Source organism: Apis mellifera, linkage group LG16 (assembly GCF_003254395.2).
Source record: "Apis mellifera strain DH4 linkage group LG16, Amel_HAv3.1, whole genome shotgun sequence".
NCBI classification, from domain to species: domain Eukaryota; kingdom Metazoa; phylum Arthropoda; class Insecta; order Hymenoptera; family Apidae; genus Apis; species Apis mellifera.
The window spans coordinates 1,228,426-1,253,183 of record NC_037653.1 but is presented as its reverse complement, the minus strand read 5'-3'; the positions used below and the strand labels follow the sequence as shown (position 1 = coordinate 1,253,183).

At 22.3% G+C, this 24,758-nt stretch overlaps 6 protein-coding genes across 8 annotated transcripts; 4 read left to right on the top strand and 2 right to left on the bottom strand.

Moving 5' to 3' along the window:
* Positions 1–762: 762 nt before the first annotated feature.
* LOC413533 (GTP-binding protein 10 homolog) lies at positions 763–2,435 on the top strand. The gene is made up of 4 exons (XM_396976.7): positions 763–1,007; positions 1,119–1,431; positions 1,505–1,723; positions 1,803–2,435. Exons 1-4 carry the CDS (start codon positions 969–971, stop codon positions 2,408–2,410), a joined length of 1,179 nt encoding a protein of 392 aa, XP_396976.2. The 5' UTR covers positions 763–968; the 3' UTR covers positions 2,411–2,435.
* LOC413534 (probable tRNA N6-adenosine threonylcarbamoyltransferase, mitochondrial) lies at positions 2,390–4,151 on the bottom strand. 2 transcript variants are annotated; one of them, XM_026445940.1, is made up of 6 exons: positions 3,934–4,151; positions 3,563–3,821; positions 3,333–3,461; positions 3,170–3,248; positions 2,892–2,992; positions 2,390–2,813 (listed from the first exon to the last, which is right to left on the bottom strand). In XM_026445940.1, exons 1-6 carry the CDS (start codon positions 4,146–4,148, stop codon positions 2,514–2,516), a joined length of 1,083 nt encoding a protein of 360 aa, XP_026301725.1. In that variant the 5' UTR covers positions 4,149–4,151; the 3' UTR covers positions 2,390–2,513. The 2 variants fall into 2 exon arrangements, with proteins under 2 accessions (XP_026301725.1, XP_026301724.1); XM_026445939.1 differs by having other exon boundaries at positions 2,892–3,248.
* Positions 4,152–4,570: 419 nt separating this feature from the next.
* Positions 4,571–13,812, top strand: LOC409953 (RNA-binding protein 33). Its single transcript, XM_006557714.3, has 11 exons — positions 4,571–4,674; positions 5,411–5,510; positions 7,974–8,545; positions 8,653–9,521; positions 9,638–9,807; positions 9,895–10,068; positions 10,148–10,456; positions 10,532–10,685; positions 10,921–11,054; positions 11,805–12,419; positions 13,313–13,812. Exons 1-11 carry the CDS (start codon positions 4,664–4,666, stop codon positions 13,475–13,477), a joined length of 3,273 nt encoding a protein of 1,090 aa, XP_006557777.1. The 5' UTR covers positions 4,571–4,663; the 3' UTR covers positions 13,478–13,812.
* Positions 13,813–14,872: 1,060 nt separating this feature from the next.
* On the top strand, positions 14,873–17,892 carry LOC552567 (DEAD-box helicase Dbp80). Of its 2 annotated transcripts, none has more exons than XM_624943.6 (8): positions 14,873–15,042; positions 15,288–15,508; positions 15,586–15,678; positions 15,762–15,979; positions 16,067–16,244; positions 16,350–16,587; positions 16,709–16,871; positions 17,023–17,892. In XM_624943.6, the coding sequence occupies exons 1-8, from the start codon at positions 14,980–14,982 to the stop codon at positions 17,274–17,276; spliced, it is 1,428 nt and encodes a 475-aa protein (XP_624946.1). In that variant the 5' UTR covers positions 14,873–14,979; the 3' UTR covers positions 17,277–17,892. The 2 variants fall into 2 exon arrangements, with proteins under 2 accessions (XP_624946.1, XP_006557776.1); XM_006557713.3 differs by having other exon boundaries at positions 14,879–15,042; positions 15,288–15,512.
* Positions 17,893–18,221: 329 nt separating this feature from the next.
* LOC409384 (heat shock protein 60A) lies at positions 18,222–22,223 on the bottom strand. Its single transcript, XM_392899.7, has 4 exons — positions 21,866–22,223; positions 20,647–21,058; positions 19,600–20,490; positions 18,222–19,404 (listed from the first exon to the last, which is right to left on the bottom strand). Exons 2-4 carry the CDS (start codon positions 21,056–21,058, stop codon positions 18,995–18,997), a joined length of 1,713 nt encoding a protein of 570 aa, XP_392899.2. The 5' UTR covers positions 21,866–22,223; the 3' UTR covers positions 18,222–18,994.
* Positions 22,224–23,190: 967 nt separating this feature from the next.
* On the top strand, positions 23,191–24,662 carry LOC552531 (10 kDa heat shock protein, mitochondrial). The gene is made up of 3 exons (XM_624907.5): positions 23,191–23,346; positions 24,014–24,181; positions 24,302–24,662. Exons 1-3 carry the CDS (start codon positions 23,344–23,346, stop codon positions 24,443–24,445), a joined length of 315 nt encoding a protein of 104 aa, XP_624910.1. The 5' UTR covers positions 23,191–23,343; the 3' UTR covers positions 24,446–24,662.
* Positions 24,663–24,758: the final 96 nt, after the last annotated feature.

Here is a 24,758-nt window from a genome sequence, read left to right as displayed (position 1 = left end):
AGACTTGTAACAATTCATAAATATTTTCCGAAGATGTTCTTTTTTTTTTAAATTTTTATTTGCACTCTTTAAAAGCATATTATATTTATGTTAATTTTTATTTGTTATAAATTTTATAAAAATATTTAATATCTAATGATTTATTATTATTTTTTTACTCATTTATAATTATATAATTTTTTCCATTTATATATATATATATATATATACTATATTTTCAAACTAAAATATATACGAAATATATAACAAATAATAACAAGTTAATAACAAGATTCTATAATAAATCATTATTAATTTTCAATTAATTTTAATATTTTCTAATGACATTGATTATGTAAAAATAACATTCAATTTTAAAGTTATTATTATGTATTAGTATGTATTAAAGATAGTTTGTTCTATTTTACAGTGACTTATACAATGATATATTTATAATAACTTTAGTAATATTATCTATTTCTAATAAAGAAAAATATTACATTTTATAAATTTATTGCATTATATTATAAAAAATAAGTGAAATATGATTTGAATAATATAAAATAATATAAAATCTAATATAAAAAATTTGAAATATGATAAAATGTATACTTACTTTAAATATATAAAATTGATTTATTATTAAAATATTGAAAAGATAATTATAATATCTTTATTTAATATTTTTTAATAGTTTTCATTGAAATTTCACTTTAACTTGTTAAATTTAAAAACAATTTCTTCGCACTTTCGAACGTAATCATCTAAATATATGAATTTATTAATGCCATCTGGTGAATTGTTCATACATTACTTGTGAATGTTTTCTTATATATTTTATGAATTATGATATTATCAAAATAAATTAATATAATTAATAATAATTTAATAATATTATGATATCAAGAAAATTATTATAGATATTAGTAATTTATATTTTTATATACATTCATTTCTAAATTCGATGCAGTAATTTTTAATAAAAAAGAATGGTTATATTAACACGAGTTTTAGGTTATACGACAAAAGTATATATTTAATACTTTTTTTTATTTAATATTAATATAATATATTATATTGATAATATATTAATATTAATATAATAGTAAAATATATTATTTTATGGGTTAATTTTTTAGTTACACAATTACACAAGGAAATATAATCGAGAACGCTTAATTGACAGTTTGCGTATTCATGTAACTGGAGGTACAGGTGGTTCAGGATTACCTTCTTACGGTGGATTAGGTGGATCGGGAGGAAATGTTTATCTCATTCCAGAAAAAAAATTAACATTAAAAAATGTTAAATATAAATTAAAGAATATGAAATTAAAAGCAGGAAATGGAAGTGAAAGTTCCAAAAAAGGTCTTATTGGAATATCTGGAAAAGATTTAAATATAAGTGTACCAATTGGTATCTCTGTTTATGATGAAAATCGCATTAAACTTGGTAAAATATAATGTAATTACTTTTATTTTATTGAGAAGCATTAATTATTCAAGATTACTTTATGAAAATATAGGAGAAATAAATTCGCAAGATACAAAATTAATGATAGCTAAAGGTGGAATGGGAGGCTGTGAACAAACAGGATATTGTGGACTCAAAGGTGAAAGTCGCACTATAATTCTTGATCTTCAATTACTTGCTGATGTTGGTTTAATAGGTTTTCCAAATGCAGGAAAGAGTACATTTTTAAATGCAATTTCAAAAGCAAAACCAAAGATTGCTAATTATCCATGTAATTTTTAAAAATATTATTATTTATATATATATAATTTTATATATATAATTTTATTTCTTATATATGGTTTTTTTAGTCACAACGATAAAGCCACAATTAGGCATTATAAAATATAAAGATTATAGACAAATTTCCATTGCGGATTTACCAGGTTTAATAGAAGGTGCTCATATTAATAAAGGAATGGGTCATAAATTTTTAAAACATGTAGAAAGAACAAAATTATTATTATTTATTGTAGATATTCAAGGATGTCAAATTTCTATAAAGCATAAATATAGATCTTGCCTAGAAACCATTCTCTTATTGAATAAAGAAATTGAACTTTATAAACCTGATTTATTAGATAAACCTGCAATGATTATAATAAATAAAATGGATACAAAGAGAGCAGATGAAATCTATAATGAAATTAAACCAAAATTAAGTAATTTATCAAAATTCCTTCCAGAATTTGATAAATCAATACAGCCAACAAGAACATTGCAATTTGATGATATTTTAACAACTTCTTTGATTTTAAAAGATGAAAATGAAATACAAAAAATAAAAATAAAAATTAGACAAATTATTGATGAATATGAAGAAAAGACTTTTTGTCTTAGAAATTTTAATTCAAATGCAGATAATTTATATACAAAACTAAAACAACAAATAGAGAGATATGCACCAACATTTGTGTAACTTATTTCAATAAATAAATAATTTAAAAAAATAACTTTGTACATTATATTATTAAATATACATAAAATATACAATAAATATATTTCATATTTTTTTAAATAATTTAAAAAAGTTTTTTCTTTATTTTTACCCATTTACATTTTAAATTTGCTTCTTCTACTTTTTTAATCCAATTTTCTCCAAGTGTAGCTACTTTTTCTGCTTCAATTTTTTCAATTTCATTTATATCTCTAATAACATCTATATTTTGTATCCATTTCTCTACTCCATTCCATGCTATCATTATTCCATTATCGGTACATAATTTAGAAGGAGTTCTCACAAAAGTATAACCTAATTCTGTACTTACAATATTCAATGCTTTAGCTAGAAAATTATTACATGCAACTCCTCCTGAAATAACCTATTCAATAAAATAAAAAAAATAAACATACTAAATTAAAACTGAAAGTTATATTAATATTTTTAATTTTTAACATACCAATGTCTGTTTATTTTCAGGAAATAAAGACATTTTATTAATAAATTCCATTGCTCTTTGAGTTCTTTGACAAATGTGTGTTGTTAAAGCTAATTGAAATGCTGCACAAAAATTATATACATCAGGAATTATCATATCTCCAACTATATTATATTTTTCTTCTTCTAATTTAATGTAATTATTACAAAAATTTAATAATCCAGAAAAACTAAAATTACAATTTCGAAATTGCATCATTATAAGTGGAAATAAAAACTGATTAACATTTGAAGCTTTACTTGCTGCAAGTTCTATAGCTTGGCCTCCATTTAATGTACTAAATTCTGGAATATTTCTTAATTTTAATCTTCGTGCAACCTATAAATATATATTTAATATAAAAAGTAATATATAATTAAAAATAGAGATTATGTTTATAATAAAAGATTATGTATATTTTACCTTATTAAAAACATCACCAGGTGTATTACTTAAACTAGTACCAAGTAAATAAAATTTATTTACATTTTCAACAATTGCTAATAAACAATGACCTCCAGAAATTAATAAAGCAAGATATGGAAAATCAATCTATAATATAAAAATTAAATTATGTCATTCTTTTTGTTAACTTTTTTCTAATAAAACATTTGTATTTTATAATTTTTTTATAATTGTATTATATTTCATACCTTTTTATTTATTCTTGCTGTTAAAGCATGAGCTTCCATATGATGTATTGGTATAAATGGTTTTCCTCCAATTTTTGCTAAATATTTTCCAAATTGTGTTCCAATATTAAGTGACATAGGAAGACCAGGTTTTACAGTTGTAGCTATTGCATCAATATCTCTTATTCTTAGATTTGCAGCTCTCAATGCATCTTCACAAGTTTTTGTGATATTATTTACATGCAATGATCTTGCAAATGTAGGAATTATTCCTCCAAAACTAAAATATATAAAAGTTATCAAATTATATATAATTTTATTATATATAAAAAATTATATAAAAAACTATTAACACATTATATAAAAAACTATTAATAATAATTTTAAGTTACTTTAAATGAGTTAAATATTGAGAATTAATTGATTCGCCTAAAATATTTCCATTACTATCAACAATTCCAAAAGCTGTGTCATCACAACTAGATTCTATTCCTAAAATTATAGGTTTATTGTGCAGTTTTCTTATTAACTTTAAATTACATTTATGTATGTGTGATAATATATCACTATTTATAAAATGAAAGAATAAGCTCATATTATAAATCATTTTTTTTAAATTGAATCTAAATATTCTTATTTATTTATATTTATTAATTTATTATAATAACATTATAATAACATAATATTCAATATATATATATGCATATATATAGATCTATTTATATACTATTGAAGTATATAAATTGAAGTATATTAAAAATTTAATTTATGTATTACATATATATTTATATTTGTGTAAATTCAAGTATAAATATATAAATTAATATAATATTTATATTCGATTAATATTAATAATTTAATTAATAACACATATTATCAATATTTTATTTAATATTTATTTTATATTTATATATTATTTTATATTACATTCGAAATTATTATAGTATGCAAAAATAACACGTGTAATATTTGTTACGATATTACATTCAATTCGAGATTTCGATATAAGATTAATATATCGAAATTAAATCGATGTGACCTACGCAACGCTCACTACACTACATATTTCGTAGCCATCACAGATTGCTGACTTTCACTCAAGTGCAAGAAAGTGAATATACAATGTCGGAACAGTAAGAATTTTTCTTTTTTTTATTATAAAGAACGGATATTTTAATATAACTTTAGAATTTAATTTAATTTTTGAATATATATATATAAATTTAGTACCATTATTTTTCGTTCATATCAGTTTTGATTTGAGGTTAGAATTATCATTACTGTTAATAGTGACGTACTTATACTGTATTTTCTTCATCATCCATCTTTGTCTTGAATTATTTATTTATTATTTTTACAATTAATAAAATTCATAAAATATAATATTTATATTGGCAATGTATAAAATGAAGTTTAATTTAATTCTGAAAATATCTATTTTTATTGTATATGGATTACTTTAATAAACATTATTTTGATTACTCTTTCGTGTATATCATTCTTTTTTATAAGTGTTGTAAATTTTCTATTAATATAAATTTATTGTCTTTATCTATTGATTAAATATAATTTAAGAAATTTATATTGTAAACAATAGATTTTAATATTATAAAGTAGCATAGTAATGTAATTTATCCAAATTGATTTTGTTTATGATGTGAATAGATCAAAAGAAATTAAAAAATTAAAATTAAAATAATTTTATTTGTATAATAATTTAAAAATTGTTAATTTTATGATATATATTAATATGATTTTTGTAAATAATTTAAATTTGTATTATTAATTTATTATAAAAAAATATATTAATAATATAATTGTAACTTTGATTTTTTATTTATAATTTTTTACAATTATTTATTATTTTAGTGATGATACATTGTTGGATGAAGATCTCGGAGATGATGAATATGATCTAGGCAATGATGAAGAAGAGGCTCTTTTAGCAGATGACTATGAATTGGAGAGGGTGAGCATATTGCTGGACCATTATTTTGTTGTTAAATGAAAATTAGTTCACCATTATGTATCATCATATAATATCCAAGTTTAATATCAAATATTTAAAAAATTTTAATTTCAGTTAAAAATATGAAATTTTTTGATTCATTTTTGTTATAATATAATATTTATGATCAAGATATTATCATTAATTAAAATGAATTTGAGAATTGTAAACTATAAATTATTGACTATTATACTATGAATTTTCTAATCATTCTCCTAAACTTTATGAAAAGTAATTCATATATACGCGTGCGTGCGTATAATGCATACATTATAAATATATTAATTTGTTTTTGTAATAGATTATATACTTTCATATGTATTCTATAAATAATATATTTCAGCAAGCAAGAACTTAGTTTCTTACTTACTTTGTGTATTATAATTAAGATAAAGAAATTTAAAGTTGTAACTTAATGTTACATATTCTTGATTGTGTAATAGTATTGTTTTAGGCACAAAATATTATTTGCTAATGTATAGAATCACTTTGTATATATGATGTTTATCAAAGCGATCTATTTAAATATTAGTAATAACCAAAATCAATTACATATATTACTAAACAAAGATATATTTTGGTTAAAAAATTTGAAACTTTTAAAGATATTTTAATAAGTATTTTACAAAATTGTAAGCGTAAATATGATATGCTTATTATAAGAAATTGTATTCAAAGCTTAAAGTAAATGCGTGAAAATTATTAAATATTTTTGCATAAGCAAAAATTTTGTAATAAATAATACAGACATTGCATATTAATTGCTAGCTTATATAATTTTCTGTGAAATTTTTCAGTTTTATGATAATGCAAAAAATTGTGAACAAAGGAAAAATTGTGAAAACTGTGAGGAAAAGAAAACATAACATGTTTAATAAAATATAAATTATACAGGGAAAATGAAAGATAATCTATTGATATTTATTCTTCAAATTCATTATATTACATATATAATATAGTTTGTAGCAAACAATTTCTATCCTTTATATTTTTTTTTTTTGTATTTTATTTATTATTTAAAATTTAATAAATAATTTTATTAAATTTTAGACCATTATGAAAAATTTTTATATATTAATATTTTCTAATTTATTATGTTATTTATTTATTACATTTCCTTTTCCCTGTTTATTAAATAATTATTAGATACTGTAAGCAGCAATGTTAATAATAATTGAACCAGTAATATAAAAATCTGTCAATATGCCAGTAATGTGTTTGTAGTTTTTCTATAAATTATTATTTGAAATATTATTGAGTTTTGTAATATATAATGTATATATTTAAATATTATTACAAATTACTACAAATATATACTCAGACATATAGAGAATGTTTTAATGAAAGTTTTTTTTATATAATAAAATAATTATAAATTATAATACATACATATTTTTATAAATTTCTTGAAATTATATTTCAAATTTCAATTTTATATGATGGTAATTAGTTTTTTTATTTAAAAAAAATTATATATAAATTTCTCAAAAAATGAAATATAATTATATAATTATTATTTTATAATATATATTAAAAATTAAAAACAGAATATTTTCTAAGTATATTTTAATATTCAGAATTTCTTTTTTCAATGAAGTTTGCATGATATGAATTCTTTTATTAAAACATTCAATTGTTATGTACAAAAAAAATGTCAAATTTGATCGTCATGATAAATGATATTGTAAGAAGGTAATGTTATTCGTTTTTCTGAATAATCGTAACACTATCATATATTTCTTCTGATACTACATATCAATTTGTGTAGTATTTAAAATCATGTATCTATTTTCATTTTCATAAAAAAAAGCAGTAGCATGAAATATTTAAAAAATTTAAATTCAAATTTTAAAAAATATCTAATATAATAAATTTATAAAAAATAAGAATAAAAAATAAATTATATATATTACATATATATATATCATATGATTTATATATATGTATATACATAACATGTATAAAATAATGTATAATGAAAATGTAGTTAAATTATAATTCATCATGCTGCTGCAATCTGGAATTGTAATATATTGCGTATTGCGAGATATCAAATATATTGTTTCTTTTGTTTAGAAAATAATATTTTACTATCCTTGATTGTTTGTTATGATAATATTTGCATGAATATAACAATGAAATTTGCCGAGAAATTTGCGATTAAATTTTGCCGTATAAATTTTATTATTAGTGATTACTAATAATTAAGAAAATTCATAAGAAGAAAGATAAATTGATAGAAATAGAAAAAAAAAAAAAATTATTTTGCGAAACAAAATCTTTATATTATGCGATATCTTCGTTTTAATTATGAAAGAATAACTTCTTACGTATTGATACAATTAATTAAGAGTAGATTGTAACAACTACGGCTAAATATTATATTTTCATTACAAATATTTGGCAATTTAATTCCCTGAGCAGCAGAATAGCTATAAGGGAGAAGAGGAAACAGATGATGTACTGGACTTAGGAGTAACCGACGCACTCGATGACTTAGATGGTGAAGATGAAAACATAGAATTTAGTAGAAGCAAAACTGATAGAAGGAATGATAATGATTATTATGACGACGGAGATCAACTAGAGGTTCAATCAAAATATTATGAACAAGAAAAAATTAATGAATATAAAAACGAACAAACGCGACAACACGATGAACGTAATTCTGCAATCGATAATATTAATATGTCGAGTAATATTGAAAAGGGAGATCTACGAGAGAAGTTACAAAAAAATGCAAAGATTTATTCTGGAAATGGACAAGGATTGGAAGACGATGAATGCGAAGAAGCTAAAGAAAGGAGAAACAGGTTTCAAAATGAGAGAACTATTGTTTCTTCAAAAATGAATAATCATATACCAGATACGTTAGAAAATGTGGTAACATCTGAACCATCCAAGTTAGCGTCTAGAGGCCGTGGAAGAGGTCGAAGTACAAGAGGAAGTCGCGGAGGAAGATTTAATATACAAAATTCGGGAAATTTTAATCCAAGGTATGCGCAATTCTTGCAATTTTCGAGATTATGTAATGATATTAATTAGAATATTTTAACATTTATTACAATATATAGATAATCATTTTTAAAACATAATTTACCAGGTTTGGTAATGCACGCAATGCAAATTTCGATAATCAACCCCCACCGACGTGCAGACCACCTTTACTTGAGACACGACCACCCTTTCTTCTCGGAGTACCAAATAATATGCAAAATCAACAAATTATTTATCAACAACAAAATTCTCAAGTACAACATTTTCAACATTATTCTCCGAATGGTTCGCTCCAAGGTCCATCACATTTTGTAGATAATAGACCGCAATTCAATCCTAACCAATTTCAAAGTCAAGTGGGTCCTAGATTAATTGGACCGAGATTAGATTATGGATCTCGAACAGGTTTGCCAGGATCATTACAAGGACCATCTTATAACCATCCATCGAATCAACCACCGTATGTTCAAATTCAACCAGCACCAAGTGCAGCTACAACACCTTTTCAAAGTTCAGCTTCTCTTATGCAAGATAATCAAACACGACTTATACAAAACAATCAAGCTCCATTGTTGCAAGGAAATACCGGATCACTTCTTGGAAATCTGAATTCAGTGGTATCTGGAACATCGGCACCATTGTTACAGAATAATCAACCATTACCTATGCAAGGATTTCCACGACAAGCTTCTTCTCAGGGGCCACTTATCAATCATCCTAATGTCAATCAAATACCAAATCAATCACTCTTCGAGAATAGACCACCTTTTCAAGAAGCAGCTCAATTTGAAAACCGACCTGTTTATGATTCGAGGTCCGGCTATTCCGATCAAGTACCTACCAGTCAATTTAATACTAATACGTTACCTGTACCACAACAATCCACTTCCAATGTACCCAATGTACCTTTACCTCCAGGGCACAAGATTTTAATCAATCCTCACTTTCGAGGAGCTGTTCAGTCAACGAATGATGGTAAGTATTTTATTAATAATTAGTAGTTTTCGTTATTTTTTATCGATTAAATATATAATTTTATATATTGATTTCTTCATTTTATTCATACTTTTTTAAATTTAATATGCAAATAGCAAGACTTGCATGGGATTCCACTCAACAACAAACTCCCAATTTGTCATCCCAAATTCCTACTGGTCAGTTTTCACAACCTGTTATTCCTTATCAAAGTCAAAATTCATATAATCAAACTCAACAAGGACCTCCACATTATCAACAAAATTATCAACAAAATAAGAGTGATGTATGTATTATATGTAAGAGCATGATATTGTTAAATGTATAATTTCATTAAATATTGAATAAACAATAATTATGAAACTTATCGTAGGATCCTTATGCATACTTTTCCGATGTATGGCAAGAAAATAAATCACAAAAGAATCAAACTGGAACTCCAAATAAACAGTATCCTTTAGAAAATAATTATCTACGAGATGGTAATTATGAGTCCAGTTTAAAATATAAATCAGATCAATGGGATCAGAAAAATAATTATTCACAGGTTAGTAATATATAAATTATTAATAACTATCTTAATAATAAAAAAATTATTAAATTTTTGAGAAAAACATTCATCTTAGGATCACAGAGGAGTTCATCAAAATTATCGCGATAGAGATTTGTCATCAAAAACCAGAAATGATCACGTTTCAAAAAGTAGAACTTGCTCAACCACATATCGCGAAAATTATGATCAAAATCATGTACAAAAGTCTAATAACAGACCAGTGAATACTTCAGTAAGAAGTAGATTACCGCAAAAAAGAGTTTCTGATTCTATAGATAGACCTTTACGTGATTTGAGCCCAAAACGAATAAAACTTAGTAATAGAAATCTTCAAGAAGTGCGAACTGTAGATACTTTAAACAATACGAATAATGATAAAAAGGTATAAATTTAAATTTTATTTTTTCTTAATATATTATATATTTCTTTAAAATAAATCTTTTTTTCTTCATCTTAGGATGAAGAAAATGATCCAGAAATGCAAGAATATAGAAAAAAAATGGAGGAACAAAAACGGCTCAGAGAAAAAATCCTGCGTGAAAAGGAAAATCGACGCAAAATGGCTGCGATGGAGAAGCAAAATGATGAATCTAAAAACGAAAGTAATACATGTATGTATGATGAAATATCAACAATTTGACAAATTTTTTATTTTGACAAAATTTTGAATAAATCTTCAATAATAATATTAAAATAAATAAATAATAAAATTTAACAAAATTCATATATACACATACATCCTGTATATTTTACACGCGTTCAATGAATTATATAGTTCCATAAAATACTAATAATGATTTAAAAATTATTTATTTATATCCATAATTAATATAATTTATTTTTTAGTAAATGAAAATGCACAAGATACAAAACCTGTATCAGCACTTCTGGGAGTAGTAAAAGATACTTCTATGATCAAAGGACATACTAATATTGGAAGAGGACGAATGACTCGTCCTATCAATACACAATCTACAGAGGTACATGATTAAACATGTTGTACTATTTTAATTGTACATAGAATGTAAAATGAATATAATTTTTTTTTAAATATGTATTTTTTAGTTAGCATGATTAACAAATTTGATTTCTTCTTATATTTTATAAGCAATTTATGCTTAATGCACAAAATATATAAATATTTATATATTTTGCATATATTGCATAAATATATTTATATTTGAATATAGAATTTTAATTATTTATATTATATTAAAATGATATTCATATATTTTAAATATATATAAAAATGTATATAAAATCAGTTATTGCAATAACTATCAAGTTAACAATTTTCTTTATTATTCATTAAGATAGTGATATACTTTTTAATTATTCATGAAAAATATTATTTTTAATTATCATTATTTAAATGATAATTTATATGTTTCAAGTGAAAAAAATATATACATATATGTCTATGAGACTTTCTGTATATTTTTTATTCATATTTCAATAAAATGTATTTTTAAATACTTTTTGTTTTTTTTAATTTCCTTCAAACTTTTGTTATTTTTTATATAAATCTTTCTATATTAAAAATATTTTATATTGTTAAATAAAATTTTTAAAATAAAATATTAATCCTATTAAATAATTTTTTATTTTAATTATTAATTTATTCAAATATTAGTCAATATTAAAATTAATGTTTTTCTTTATTTGTTTTTTTTATGAATTATGATAAATTAAAAAATTGAAATATTCTATAATAATTATTTTTTTTATAGGTTCCCGAGAAGCCATCGTGTGTACGAATTGTTAGAACTATACAAACTATACAATCCAATGATTCAATAGATTCTACAAAAGACAGTAATTCTGGACATATAATTAATCAAGTAAATGAACATACAAAAGTATTAAATTCTCAATCTGGAACTCGAAGAATCGTAATTCAAAAACCGTTATCAAATACACAGAAGGTTGCCACAACTATACAAAAAACGATATCGAATTTGCAGAAAGGTCAACTACTGATGCAAAACAAAATAGTTAATACTCAATGTTCAACTCAAAGAATTGGCCAAACTCAAACTGATGTATTAAGAAAAATGGCTATTGCTGGACAAAAAGTTGTTGGTAGTTCACAGAGAATTGTTAGACAAAAATCACCAGGAAATCTCCAGAAAACTGTAATTAATATACAAGAAGTAACAAATACTAATGCACAAAAGGTTGTTGTTAATACTCAAAGTAACCAAAGAGTTGTACTTCAAAAAACACCAATACAACAAAAAAAATTACCAGAAATAAAGACAAATACTGTGAAAGTAGAAAATTTAGCAGCGAGTACATCTGAAGCACAAATTAGACGTATGTGTCAAGGCATTGGAACAATTGAGGTGACTATCTTTGCATGAAAACGTTTAAAACTCTAATTTTTGTTGCAAATTTTTAAAGTTTTTTTTTTTAGTTATTTTATTTTTATAAATTATAAATCTTATATTTTTTGTTTTTTGATAATAATATACAACATAAGTTTTTTTAACATGTTTTTTTTATTTGTTTTAATTATTCAATAATTATTTTGGAATAAATTTTAGTTAATATTTATAATTATTAATGAATCCTGAATTATATTTCTATTGATAACAATATTGCTTATAATTTTTTTTCTTGAGGAAATCATTTTGTAATGATATAATTGTTTAAAATTTTGTATTGATTCATATTTTCTAATACATGCGTTTTTTTCATTGTACACATTTATTTTGTTTAATATAATGAATAGCAAATTCATATTGATGTAATTTAAAGTTTTATTATCCCAACATCATTTTGTATTTATTTAATAATTAATAATACATATCACAATAAAATAAAAATAATTATTTTTATTTGATAATAACATTATGTGTTTTCCTTATTATATAAGTATAATTAGTATAATTAGTATCATATAATAATTAATTTTATTTTAAAGAATACCTTTCAATAATCTGAAAATTATATTTATAAATAAACATAATTATATAAATATATTTATAAATTAAAATTATATAAATATAGTAAAAAGAAATAGAATTTATATTTTATAATATATTATTTGATAATATTTTCTATACAATGTAAATTATTTATATGAATATAATTTATATATTTAAAAATATTTATTTTAAATGTTATTACTTGATTTTTAATAAATATTTGTAAAAAATGTAATCATACTTGACTTTTTTTAAAAATGTTTATCTTAATTTAATAATTATCTGTTTATATTTTATTCATGTTATAGAGCATACAAATGGGTGAGCGCAGCGCAACGATTGTGTTTAAGACGCAGTCTGCTGCTATGGTGTTTCACAAGAAATACCAGCGTAAAATGCTAGACCTTTCGCTGATAACTGTTCGCCTTGTACCGCAATCGAACGGAACTAAGACCACGACTACACAGTTGTGAAAGTTTCTTAAAAGAAATATTAATCACATCTAATTTAGCGTATTTCGACAAAAAAAGGAAGAAAAATATATAGTATGTTCATGTTCGTGATTAAAAGTAACGACATTTTATTTTACTAAAGCAGCCTATGAATACATGCATTTCAAATTTTACACATAATTTTCATTTAAAGTATATATTATCTAAGAAGTAGAAAAAAATATTTTTGGCTGCAAATAAACTGTATTATATGCCTTTATAAACAAAGGTAAAATAAACTTAACAGTTTAATTTGTATATATGTCAAATGAAATGTATATTTCATATAAAAATACACATAGTAGTATCTAATAATATATTGTGCATTTAAATACTATCATTTACTACATAGTACATATGCTAAGTTGGTAAATTTGTAATTTTAAATGCAGAAACATATATGTGTCATTACATAAAATATAAATTACATTTACAATGTATGCTATTTTAAATTAAGACTATTTAAAATAACTAAAAAAATATGTCTACCAAAGACTATCTTATGGTAATACTATTACACTAATACCTATGTACACATAAAATTAAAGGTAAATTAGATTACTTTACAGTTATAATATATTATATATTTGTTTAAATTATACATATACCAGACATTTTTAATTATTATAAAAAATTAATAATTATATCATATTTCTTATATTTAAATTAATCTATATTAAATTAATTTTTTCAATCTTACTACGAATATTATTAATTCATTTATTAGTATAAAATTTCAATGTAATGTGCTTTTTCCAATATTTAATTTTAAAAAATAAATATTGTTAAGTAGAAGATATTCATTATTTGATATATTGAAAAAAATAAAATATTATAAATAAATCACAAAATTATTTTAATAGTTTTTAAAATAAGCAAAGTATAACTTCTCAAATTTTAAATGAAGGATAAAATTTTTATTGAACAATAAATTCGTAAAGAATTATGAATATATAAATATTTTTAAAAGTATATTATTCTTTTTTTTAATAGTAATTATGGTTAAATTAAAACTAAAAAATCTTTATTAATAAGAGTATTATATTCGCATATAATTAAAATTAAATGAAACTATTTTATACAATATACATATTTAATTTTTTTATATTATTTTTATTTAATATTTAGATTTATTTATTTCTGCAATTAAAAAAATTATTTTTAATTAAAGATTCAATTAATATTAGATTAAAAATTTTTCGAAATCTATTTAATGACTTTTTCAAAGTCATTAATTAATAATTAATAGATAATGAGAGATTTGAGACTTTTAGAATACTAATATTTCATTTTTTATAAATATATCAATTTTAATTTCACTTGTAACTTATTTTCCGTAAAAAATATTTATATTTTAGTTATTGTTTATGCCGTACCGTGACGCTACATTAGTTAGAGCATCACGACGAATAAGTGTGTCATTTTAGTATTCTAATTAAAATTAAAATTAATTTCTTAATTATTGCGAATGTATCGATGTTAATATGGCTTCGACTGAACTTGACTGGGGTAAATACGTAGATGAGCAAGAAAAATTATCAGCGAAGGTAATGTTCTTGTCATATGTATATATTACCGGCTTAACCTCATTTTCATTTATTCATTATTGTTTATTATTTTTTTTTTTTAATATTTTATTTTTTAATTTTTTAATTATTTTAATTATATTTATTCAATAATTAAGTCATGTTAAATCTATGTAGAATAATAATTTTAAGTCTTTTTTATAATAAAAATTTTTGTTATCTTTACTTTCTTTATTGTAATAATGACATATTATGATGATTATCAGGTCTCCAATTTAAATATAGATAAAGAGCTTAAAGAAAATACAACAAATACAGATTCCAAAGATGATGATGTAGCGGATGAACAAATATCACCTGCAGAAAAATCATTACTTCAAAAAATTATACGTAGAGGTTTAGTAGAAACAACAAAAGATATAGAAATTCAAAGAAAAGATCCATCATCACCTTTATATAGTGTCAAATCCTTTGATGCTCTTCATCTGTTGGTATTTTTAATTATTACTTTTTTTATCTTGTAATAATTTTAAAAAAGATTATATATTATAATATATATTATAGTAAACCAGCTTTATTAAAAGGAGTATATGCAATGGGATTTAATGCACCATCAAAAATTCAAGAAACTGCATTGCCTACTTTATTAGCTGATCCGTAAGTTCATTTTTAATATAAAAATATTCAATAAATGTTATATTAATATTATAATATAAAGTTTTAAAATAATTTATTTATAGACCTCAAAATATGATTGCTCAATCACAATCTGGAACTGGAAAAACAGCAGCATTTGTATTAGCAATGCTCAGTAGAGTAGATACTACCAAAAATTATCCTCAAGTACTTTGTTTATCACCAACTTATGAATTAGCTATACAAACAGGAGAAGTAGCAGCAAAGATGTCTGCATTTTGTAATGAAATAAAAATAAAATATGCTGTAAGAGGAGAAGAAAGTAATATATAGTAAAAATAATTATCAATATTATAGATGTCTATTCTTTTTGAATAAAAATTTATTTAAATATTCTTTATTATTTCAGTAAGTCGAGGAACAAAAGTTACAGAGCATATTATCATTGGAACACCAGGAAAAGTTTTAGATTGGGCTTTTAAATTTAAATTCTTCAGTCTAAGTAAAATTTCAGTTTTTGTTTTAGATGAAGCCGATGTAATGATTGCGACACAAGGTCATCAAGATCAGTGTATTCGTATTCATAAGTAATTATTTTAATGAAAAAATATATAAAATAATTTTAACTATATATATATATATATATATTATTTTATATATTTGAATTTTTCATTCAAATGCATTGCTTACAGACAACTTCCACGTACATGTCAAATGATGTTTTTCTCTGCAACTTATGAGCCAGAAGTAATGAAATTTGCAGAAATTATAGTCAATAACCCTTTGATAATAAGATTATTGAAAGAAGAAGAAACTTTAGATAATATTAAACAATATTATGTCAAATGCAAGGATTTAGATGAAAAATATGCAGCTATCACTAATATATATGGTGTAATTACAATAGGACAAGCAATTATTTTTTGTCATGTATGATATCTTTAAATTTTAAAATTAATGAATACATTGTTTTTATTTTAAAATTAAATAAAATATTAATATTAATAAAATAAATATTAATTTTAAATAGTATTTTTATATTTGTACATAGACTAGAAAGACAGCTAATTGGTTAGCTGAAAAAATGACAAAAGATGGTCATGCAGTAGCTGTTTTATCTGGGGAATTGACAGTCGAACAAAGAATTTCAGTATTGGATCGCTTTAGAGCTGGTCTTGAGAAAGTTCTTATCACAACCAATGTTTTAGCTAGAGGTATTCAATTCCTAATTTATTCTTATTTTTATTCTTTGTTTTCTAATTTAAGATTTTTTATTTTGTGTTTATTTGTTATATAAAGATAATAAAATAACTTAAGTATAATTATAAATTTATTTAAAAATTTAACAATTCAAATATATTGCAGGTATTGATGTAGAACAAGTAACAATAGTAGTCAATTTTGATTTACCAATGGACCAAAATCGACAAGCAGATTGTGAAACTTATTTACATAGAATTGGTCGAGCTGGACGTTTTGGTAAATCTGGAATTGCTATTAATCTAGTAGATTCATCGCATGCAATGCAAATATGTAAAGATATAGAAAAACATTTTGCAAAAAAAATAAAATATCTTGACACAGAAGATGCAGATGAAATAGAAAAAATAGGAGTTTAAGTTAATATATAGGAATTACAATTATGCTTTTTATCAAATACGCCTAGATATACTGTAATATCTCCTGAAAGAATAGATATTTGTATTCTCAGCATAGATTTTTTTGTATTTCTTTTCCAATAGCACATATTATCAAGAAATATGTTTACTTTTTCTTTTTACAATGGTTGTATAGAATTTTTTACTATCGAATTAAAATATGGCGATTGGATCAGGAATATACACAGAATTTAAATAAAGAAATATTTTTATATGTTATACAACAAACAACTGTTTGGCGCAAAAAAATATTGTGTCCTTGTCTCTTTACCATTATAAATTACTTCATTGACTTTTTATATAAAAAATAAATCATTTTTTTTGTATTTTTTCAATTTTAATAATCACATGATTTATTAGATATTGATTATTAATGTTAAGAAACATTACATACAACGATAATGTGGTAATATTATCACGATTTATATAAGTACAAATAATATAAACAAAAATAGTTAATCATTGATTATTAATTAACTATTAATTATTGCCCATATATCAAAATGAACAAGTTGTAATTGTGGTATAAAAACTTTTTTTTGTAAATGAATTATAAAATAAAAATATTTTAACACAATTTCTTTGAAAGTAATTGTAAAAAGTATACATAAGTATTCTATAGATATAATATGGCAAAATAAGTGAACAAAATATTCAATATCGTTATTAAAATGTTTTCAATTAATTTACAAAATATTAATATAATGTTAATAATTAATATAAATAATTACTTGAATAAAACTATAAATAATTATTTCTTATTGTAATAAAATTTAATTTAATTAACAATATTTTTATTTTTTGGGTTAAACTTTTTTTTATATATAAAATTTCATTTTCAAATTTTTGAATAAAAATAAAATAAAAATGTAGGAAATAATTTTTCTTTAAAGAACAACAATAATATATATTTTAAAGATACATTTATTAAGACTAAAAAATGGAAATAAATCATAACATTTAAAAAAAGGTATGAAATAATTTGTGTGTTTATCCTATTGCAATACATATGTTTGTACATTTGCATTATTTATTTATTTCTTTATTTATTAAATATTTCTCAAAGAATATTATTTAATTATAAGAATATTATTATTAGACTTTTATAATCGCAAACAAATATGTTTTATTTGATAACCTTTTGATTAAGCAAAAGAATACGAGTATTTGATAACAATTTTAATTATAGAAAAAAAAAGAATAGCTTTCTATAAATACAAAATTATTTAGACATGTTGATCAAATTTTTTAAACATATTTTTATAATTCATCATTAATTCAAAACTTATTAAATTTTATTATTTTTAAATGCAATAATATTACTTGTTTGCACATTTGTTATTACATTTTGTATAACAATATATAAACTGTCAATGTAAATGTGTATTTTTTCCAGAAAGGAATGAATTTTTGTTATGGTATGTATATAGTAAAACAATAATGCTTAGAATGCGAAACAAACATAAATGACTCGAGAACAAATATCACAACGGTATGTGAAGAACTTGTTTTTACCTTATTCTTTAGTTTAAAGTACGGTAGTGTCCTAAGCATTTAACATTCGATCGGTATATCGTATTTATGTATTTGCAATTAAAATCGCAATTTATAAAAAAAGTAATTAATATTGCGATCAAACTGCGTTGTAAAATTCAGTCTTTGTATGGGATTTCATTTAATTACATACCCATACCTCCCATACCACCCATACCACCCATACCACCCATACCACCACCACCCATTGGCATTTGAGGTTCTTCTTTAGGCAATTCAGCAACCACTGCTTCAGCAGTAGTGAGCAGTGATGCAACGCCCGCAGCATCAGTAAGTGCCGTACGCACTACTTTCGTTGGATCAATAATACCTTTTTCGATCATGTCAACATATTCATCATTTAAAGCATCGTAACCAAGATTACCATCACTAACTTTTGCTACCACTAAACTAGCATCCACGCCTGCATTTTGAGCAATCTGCAAACATGGCATACGCAATGCATTTGCCACTATCTTTATTCCAGTTTCTTGATCATTATTTGATGCTTTTAAATTTCGAAGAGCTGGAATACATCTTAAAAGAGCAGTACCGCCTATAAAATAAAAACATTAAAAATAATTATGATAATTTATTTTTAATATTAATTATTTAATTTATTTAATTATAATCATTAGGATTGTTTTCTCAATATCTGTAATAAATTGAATATATTTTAATTATTTAAATAATTATATTATTTCATTTTAAAATTTTATAAAAAAAATTTTGAAAATAATTATATATTTACCTCCAGGAACAATTCCTTCTTCAACGGCTGCTCTGGTTGCATTAAGAGCATCATGAACACGATCTTTTTTTTCATTAACTTCAACTTCACTACTTCCACCAACTCTGAGAACTGCAACTCCTGATGCTAACCTTGCCAAACGTTCTTGTAACTTTTCTTTTTCATAGTCAGATGTTGTATTTGCAATCTGATCTCTAATTACGTCTGCTCTATGATCAATATCACTTTTTTTTCCTTTGCCCTTAAGAAAAAGTGTATCGTCTTTCGTAATTACGACTTCTCCTACTTCGCCCAAATCACATAATTGTACATTCTCTAATTTAACAAGATTTGCATCATCACCAAATACAATTCCTCCAGTCAAAATTGCCATATCTTGAAGCGTTGCTTTTCTATTATCTCCAAAACCAGGAGCTTTGACTGCAGCCACTTGTAAGCCAATTTTTAATCTATTAACTACAAGTGTTGACAAAGCTTCACCATCAATATCTTCTGCTATAATAACAAGTGGTTTTCGTTGAGAATTCGCTAATTCTAATGCAGGAATTATAGATTGTACAGATGATATTTTTTTCTCGCTGAAAAGCAGAAGTGCATCTTGAAATTCAACTTTTGCTCCTTTACTAGAATTTATAAAGTAAGGAGATATGTAGCCTCTATCAAATTTCATTCCTTCTATAACTTCCAGTTCATCATGTAACGTTTTACCATCTTTTACAGTAATTACACCTTCTTTTCCAACTTTTTTCATAGCATCAGAAATAAGATTACCAATTGCTTTATCTCCATTAGCTGAAATAGTTGCTACTTGTGCAATTTCTTCAGGAGTTGTTACTGGCTTACTTAAGGCTTTTAATTCATCTTTAACTTTATCAACAGCTAACATAACACCTATAATATATTCATTATTATAATATTTTAATTATTTTACCTTAAGAAAAACTAAGAAAATATTTTTTTTAATTGGAAAAATTTTTTACAAAAATTTTAATATTATATAACAAATTAAATTTTATAGTTTATATATCTAATTTTATTTTTATTTACCTCTTCTTATTTCTACAGGATTGGCACCTTTACTTATTTTTTCAAAACCTTCTTTAGCAATGGCTCTTGCCAAAACTGTAGCTGTAGTTGTACCATCACCTGCCTCTTCATTCGTATTATTTGCTACATCTTGTACTAATTTTGCTCCAATATTCTGAAATTTATCTTTTAATTCAACTCCTTTAGCAACTGTAACACCATCTTTAGTAATTTTTGGACTACCCCAACTTTGTTCTAAGATAACATTACGTCCTTTTGGACCCATTGTTACTGCAACTGCATCTGCTAAAATATCAACACCTTGCAACATAAGTGCTCTAACTTCTGCACCAAAACGTACATCTTTAGCATATGAACGAGTTTGTAATTGGCGCAAGGCTGCACTTCGCAATATGGTTGGTAATCTGTGCATCTAAAATAATAAAAATAATAATACAGTTGATAATTTCCGTTGATAATTTTATAAAAAAATATATATAAATATATTATAAATATGAAGCATAATAAAAATTATTTTTAAATTTTAATAATAAAATTTATTATTATTATTAAATAATTAAATTTAATAATTTAATTTTAAATAAATAAGTTTATTTTTCATTATTTTCAAAGATTAACAGTGATAATGATCTTTTAACATAAACGTGGTTATGTAAACTACCGCGTGGTCAAGGAAGAAATTGAATGATATAGATTTACTTCTAAAAAATTTATAATCTAAGAAATTTTTTACGAAAATTTTTATATAATACATTTATACAAAATATATCATTTCTTTTTCATTTAATTTTTTCCTATATTATTTTAATTTAGTATTCGATCTAATTAATCGAACCGGCTTATTTAAGAAAAAAAGAATGAAGCAAAAAAAGAATCAAGATATTATATTAAAAGAATATGAGTAACTCACATAGATTAAAATAATTATAAGGAAAATTTATCAAAATGTATGAATATTCTTTTGCTTTTTTATTTCGTAACTTTGGTTATGGTTTCAAAAATTGTAATATTTTTAAAACATTTAAATTCATTGAAATGACAAATATAAAAAAAATTATTCTAAAACAGAACCTATTAATACATAATAATTACAGAAATAAAATATACAATAAATATAAGAAAAATAAATTTTAATAGATTTACCGGCTAATAGTATCAAAGAATTAATATTTATTTTACATATAAAGAAACAAATCAAGATTATCATAAAAACATTTACCTTTGACTAATGAAGGAGAAAAAGCCGTTGATTAGAGATTGTAGTTACAAAAGTAATTGAAAATCGCCACAGCGTGACCGCACGTTGTCTCGCTAGTAGAATGAAATATGTAAGAGAGCTTACGATACACATGGGAAATACTCCCCTCCCTTTCCTTTCTATCTTACCTAACCTTTGTATTTATCATTAAAAAAATGTTTTAAAATTGTCAATAAATTTAATTGAAATAAAATACAAATAAAATAAAAATGTTATGATTATTCTTATTCTTTCTTTTAACAATATCTAATTCTTTTTCTCATATTCATATATCATTTTCTTAGTGTGGGATTATGTTCTAGAATGTACGAGAATATGGTGATGCAATCATCTTGTATTCACCAATCATGTTCGTCGATATACCGATACACCGGCGTTCTTTATTATAATGATTCTCAATCTCTAAATTAATATTAGTTTATAAATGATTTTATAACAATTTGAAATATAATTATAATACTAATATATAATAATAATAAGAAGAAGAAGAAAAAGAAGAAAAAGAAAAATGTATTAATTTTATTAAAAATTGTTAAGAATTATTTTCTTCTGATGAAATACTTTTATTTTCAATACTTATTTAAAAATATCGAATTTTTAAATCATTTTTTATATTATTATCAATATGTTTTAAAGTAAATGATTTGATAAGTATAATCTTTATTATTCTAATTTTATTTCATTTTAAAAATACCGAACGATAAAAAATATTACAATCTATAAAATATTTATTATTTGATGGAAATGAATATTTTTAATATATAACCTATTATAGAATCATATTAAAAAATTATGTTTATCAAAATATTTTTATCAATATTTTAATTTATATTTTTCTTTTATGTGCAAATCAAAAAATATTTTATTCAATAATTTTTTATGTTAAATAATATTTATTCGTTATCAATCATTTATGAATATGTACTTAATTTAAATGATAAGAAAAGCACAATTGATAAATAAAGCAAAATTAAGAATAATAAATTGTTACTTTAATATGTAATAGAAAATAAACATATGAAAATAAAGTTGAATTTTAGAACTCATTCTTTTAAAAAAATTATTTAATATATTGTATCGTTATAGTACATTTTTTATTTTATAAAACTTTGTTAAAGAATTAGTATTTATAGAATAAGTATTTAACTACATTGTTAAAATAATTATATATTATTTATACGTTTAATAGTATTTTAGTGACATTTTTAGTAAATTTTATCATATATATATATATATAAATAAATAAGAATATATATAAGCACATAATTATATAACGAATCTTGCTCTTGCTCGAATACGAAATCAATAAACACGTGGTGGGGCACATTCGGAATCTTCGAGAAGAACAGCAAAGATTGTTCGCTTTCAGCATATAGGTTGCACAACGTGCACAAGTACACGTTCTTCGTGGATTATTGAAGTTTGTAATTTTAAAAACTATGGTAAGAAAATAAAAATTATATCTTATATTATTTAAAATTTTCTATATAAAATAATAAATCAATTTTATAATTTTTAAAACATTTTTATGAATATAATAACCTCTAAATTATTGAATAAATTATTAAATAATATATTTTCTATTAATTATCTTTTGATTTTTAAAGTATATAAGTAATAAATCGTATATAATACTTTTGTCATTTGTTATTTTTTTGTTTAATATAGTAATTTCAGTAATTTTTCATTATAAATTTTGCCGCATGGCCGGTATTGGTTTTTTTCATCCTTCTTTTTTTTGTTATTGAGAAAAAAAACAAATGACTATAAAACGGATAATAAAACAAAAATAAATATATATAATTGTGCTTGTGATTCAACACATCGCAAATTTAATAGTAAAGTTAAATAAATAAGAAATTAATCTCTGTGATTTTATATATATTGTATTTTCATTATTTGTTTTCATTTATAAGAATCAAATATATATTTTATAAAAACTAACCTTTTTTTTTGAATTTTAAAAGAATTAAAAAAAAAATTTTGTGAAATTACGCCATGCATGATCTTAAAGTAATTAATTTGATTTGTATATTATAAATATATATTAATAAAAGTTGTTAAATATTATGATTATATATATATATTATTTTAATATTTTTATAATAGGCTGCAACTAATGCCATTAAGAGACTTATACCTCTCTTCGATAGAGTTCTTGTGCAAAGAGCTGAAGCTATAACAAAAACAAAAGGTGGTATTGTTTTACCAGAGAAAGCTCAAGCAAAAGTATTGCAAGGAACTGTTGTAGCAATTGGACCTGGACAAAGAAATGATGTATGTTAAAAATATATATAATATTTATAATAATATTTAATCATGAATTAAAAAAAAAATATTGATATCTTTTGATAAAAATTTTAATAAGGCTCATTAATATTTGGTATTTAATTTCAGAAAGGTGAACACATTCCTTTAAGTATCAAAGTTGGTGATATTGTGTTATTACCAGAATATGGTGGAACTAAGGTAGAATTTGAAGATAATAAAGAATTTCATTTATTCCGTGAGTCAGATATACTGGCAAAATTAGAAGTTTAAGTTTCTATTAAATTTATGTTTGCAATTGTTCAAATACTATAAAATATTTTATAAGAAATATGTAAACAATGAAACAGTAAAATGTAAGTTAATTTCATGCAAACTTTAATGTTCATAATTATATCATACAATATTATATATCTACTATTTTATGTGTCATGATTTCATAGTTATAAAAAAAAAGAAAAAATAAAATGTTCATTGTGTTTATATACTACTTTTTGTTTAAATAATGTTTCTTCTATCTTTTTATTTTGGCACTTCATATAAATAAAAAAAGAATTCATTGATATTAATATATTTAGTGAATTTG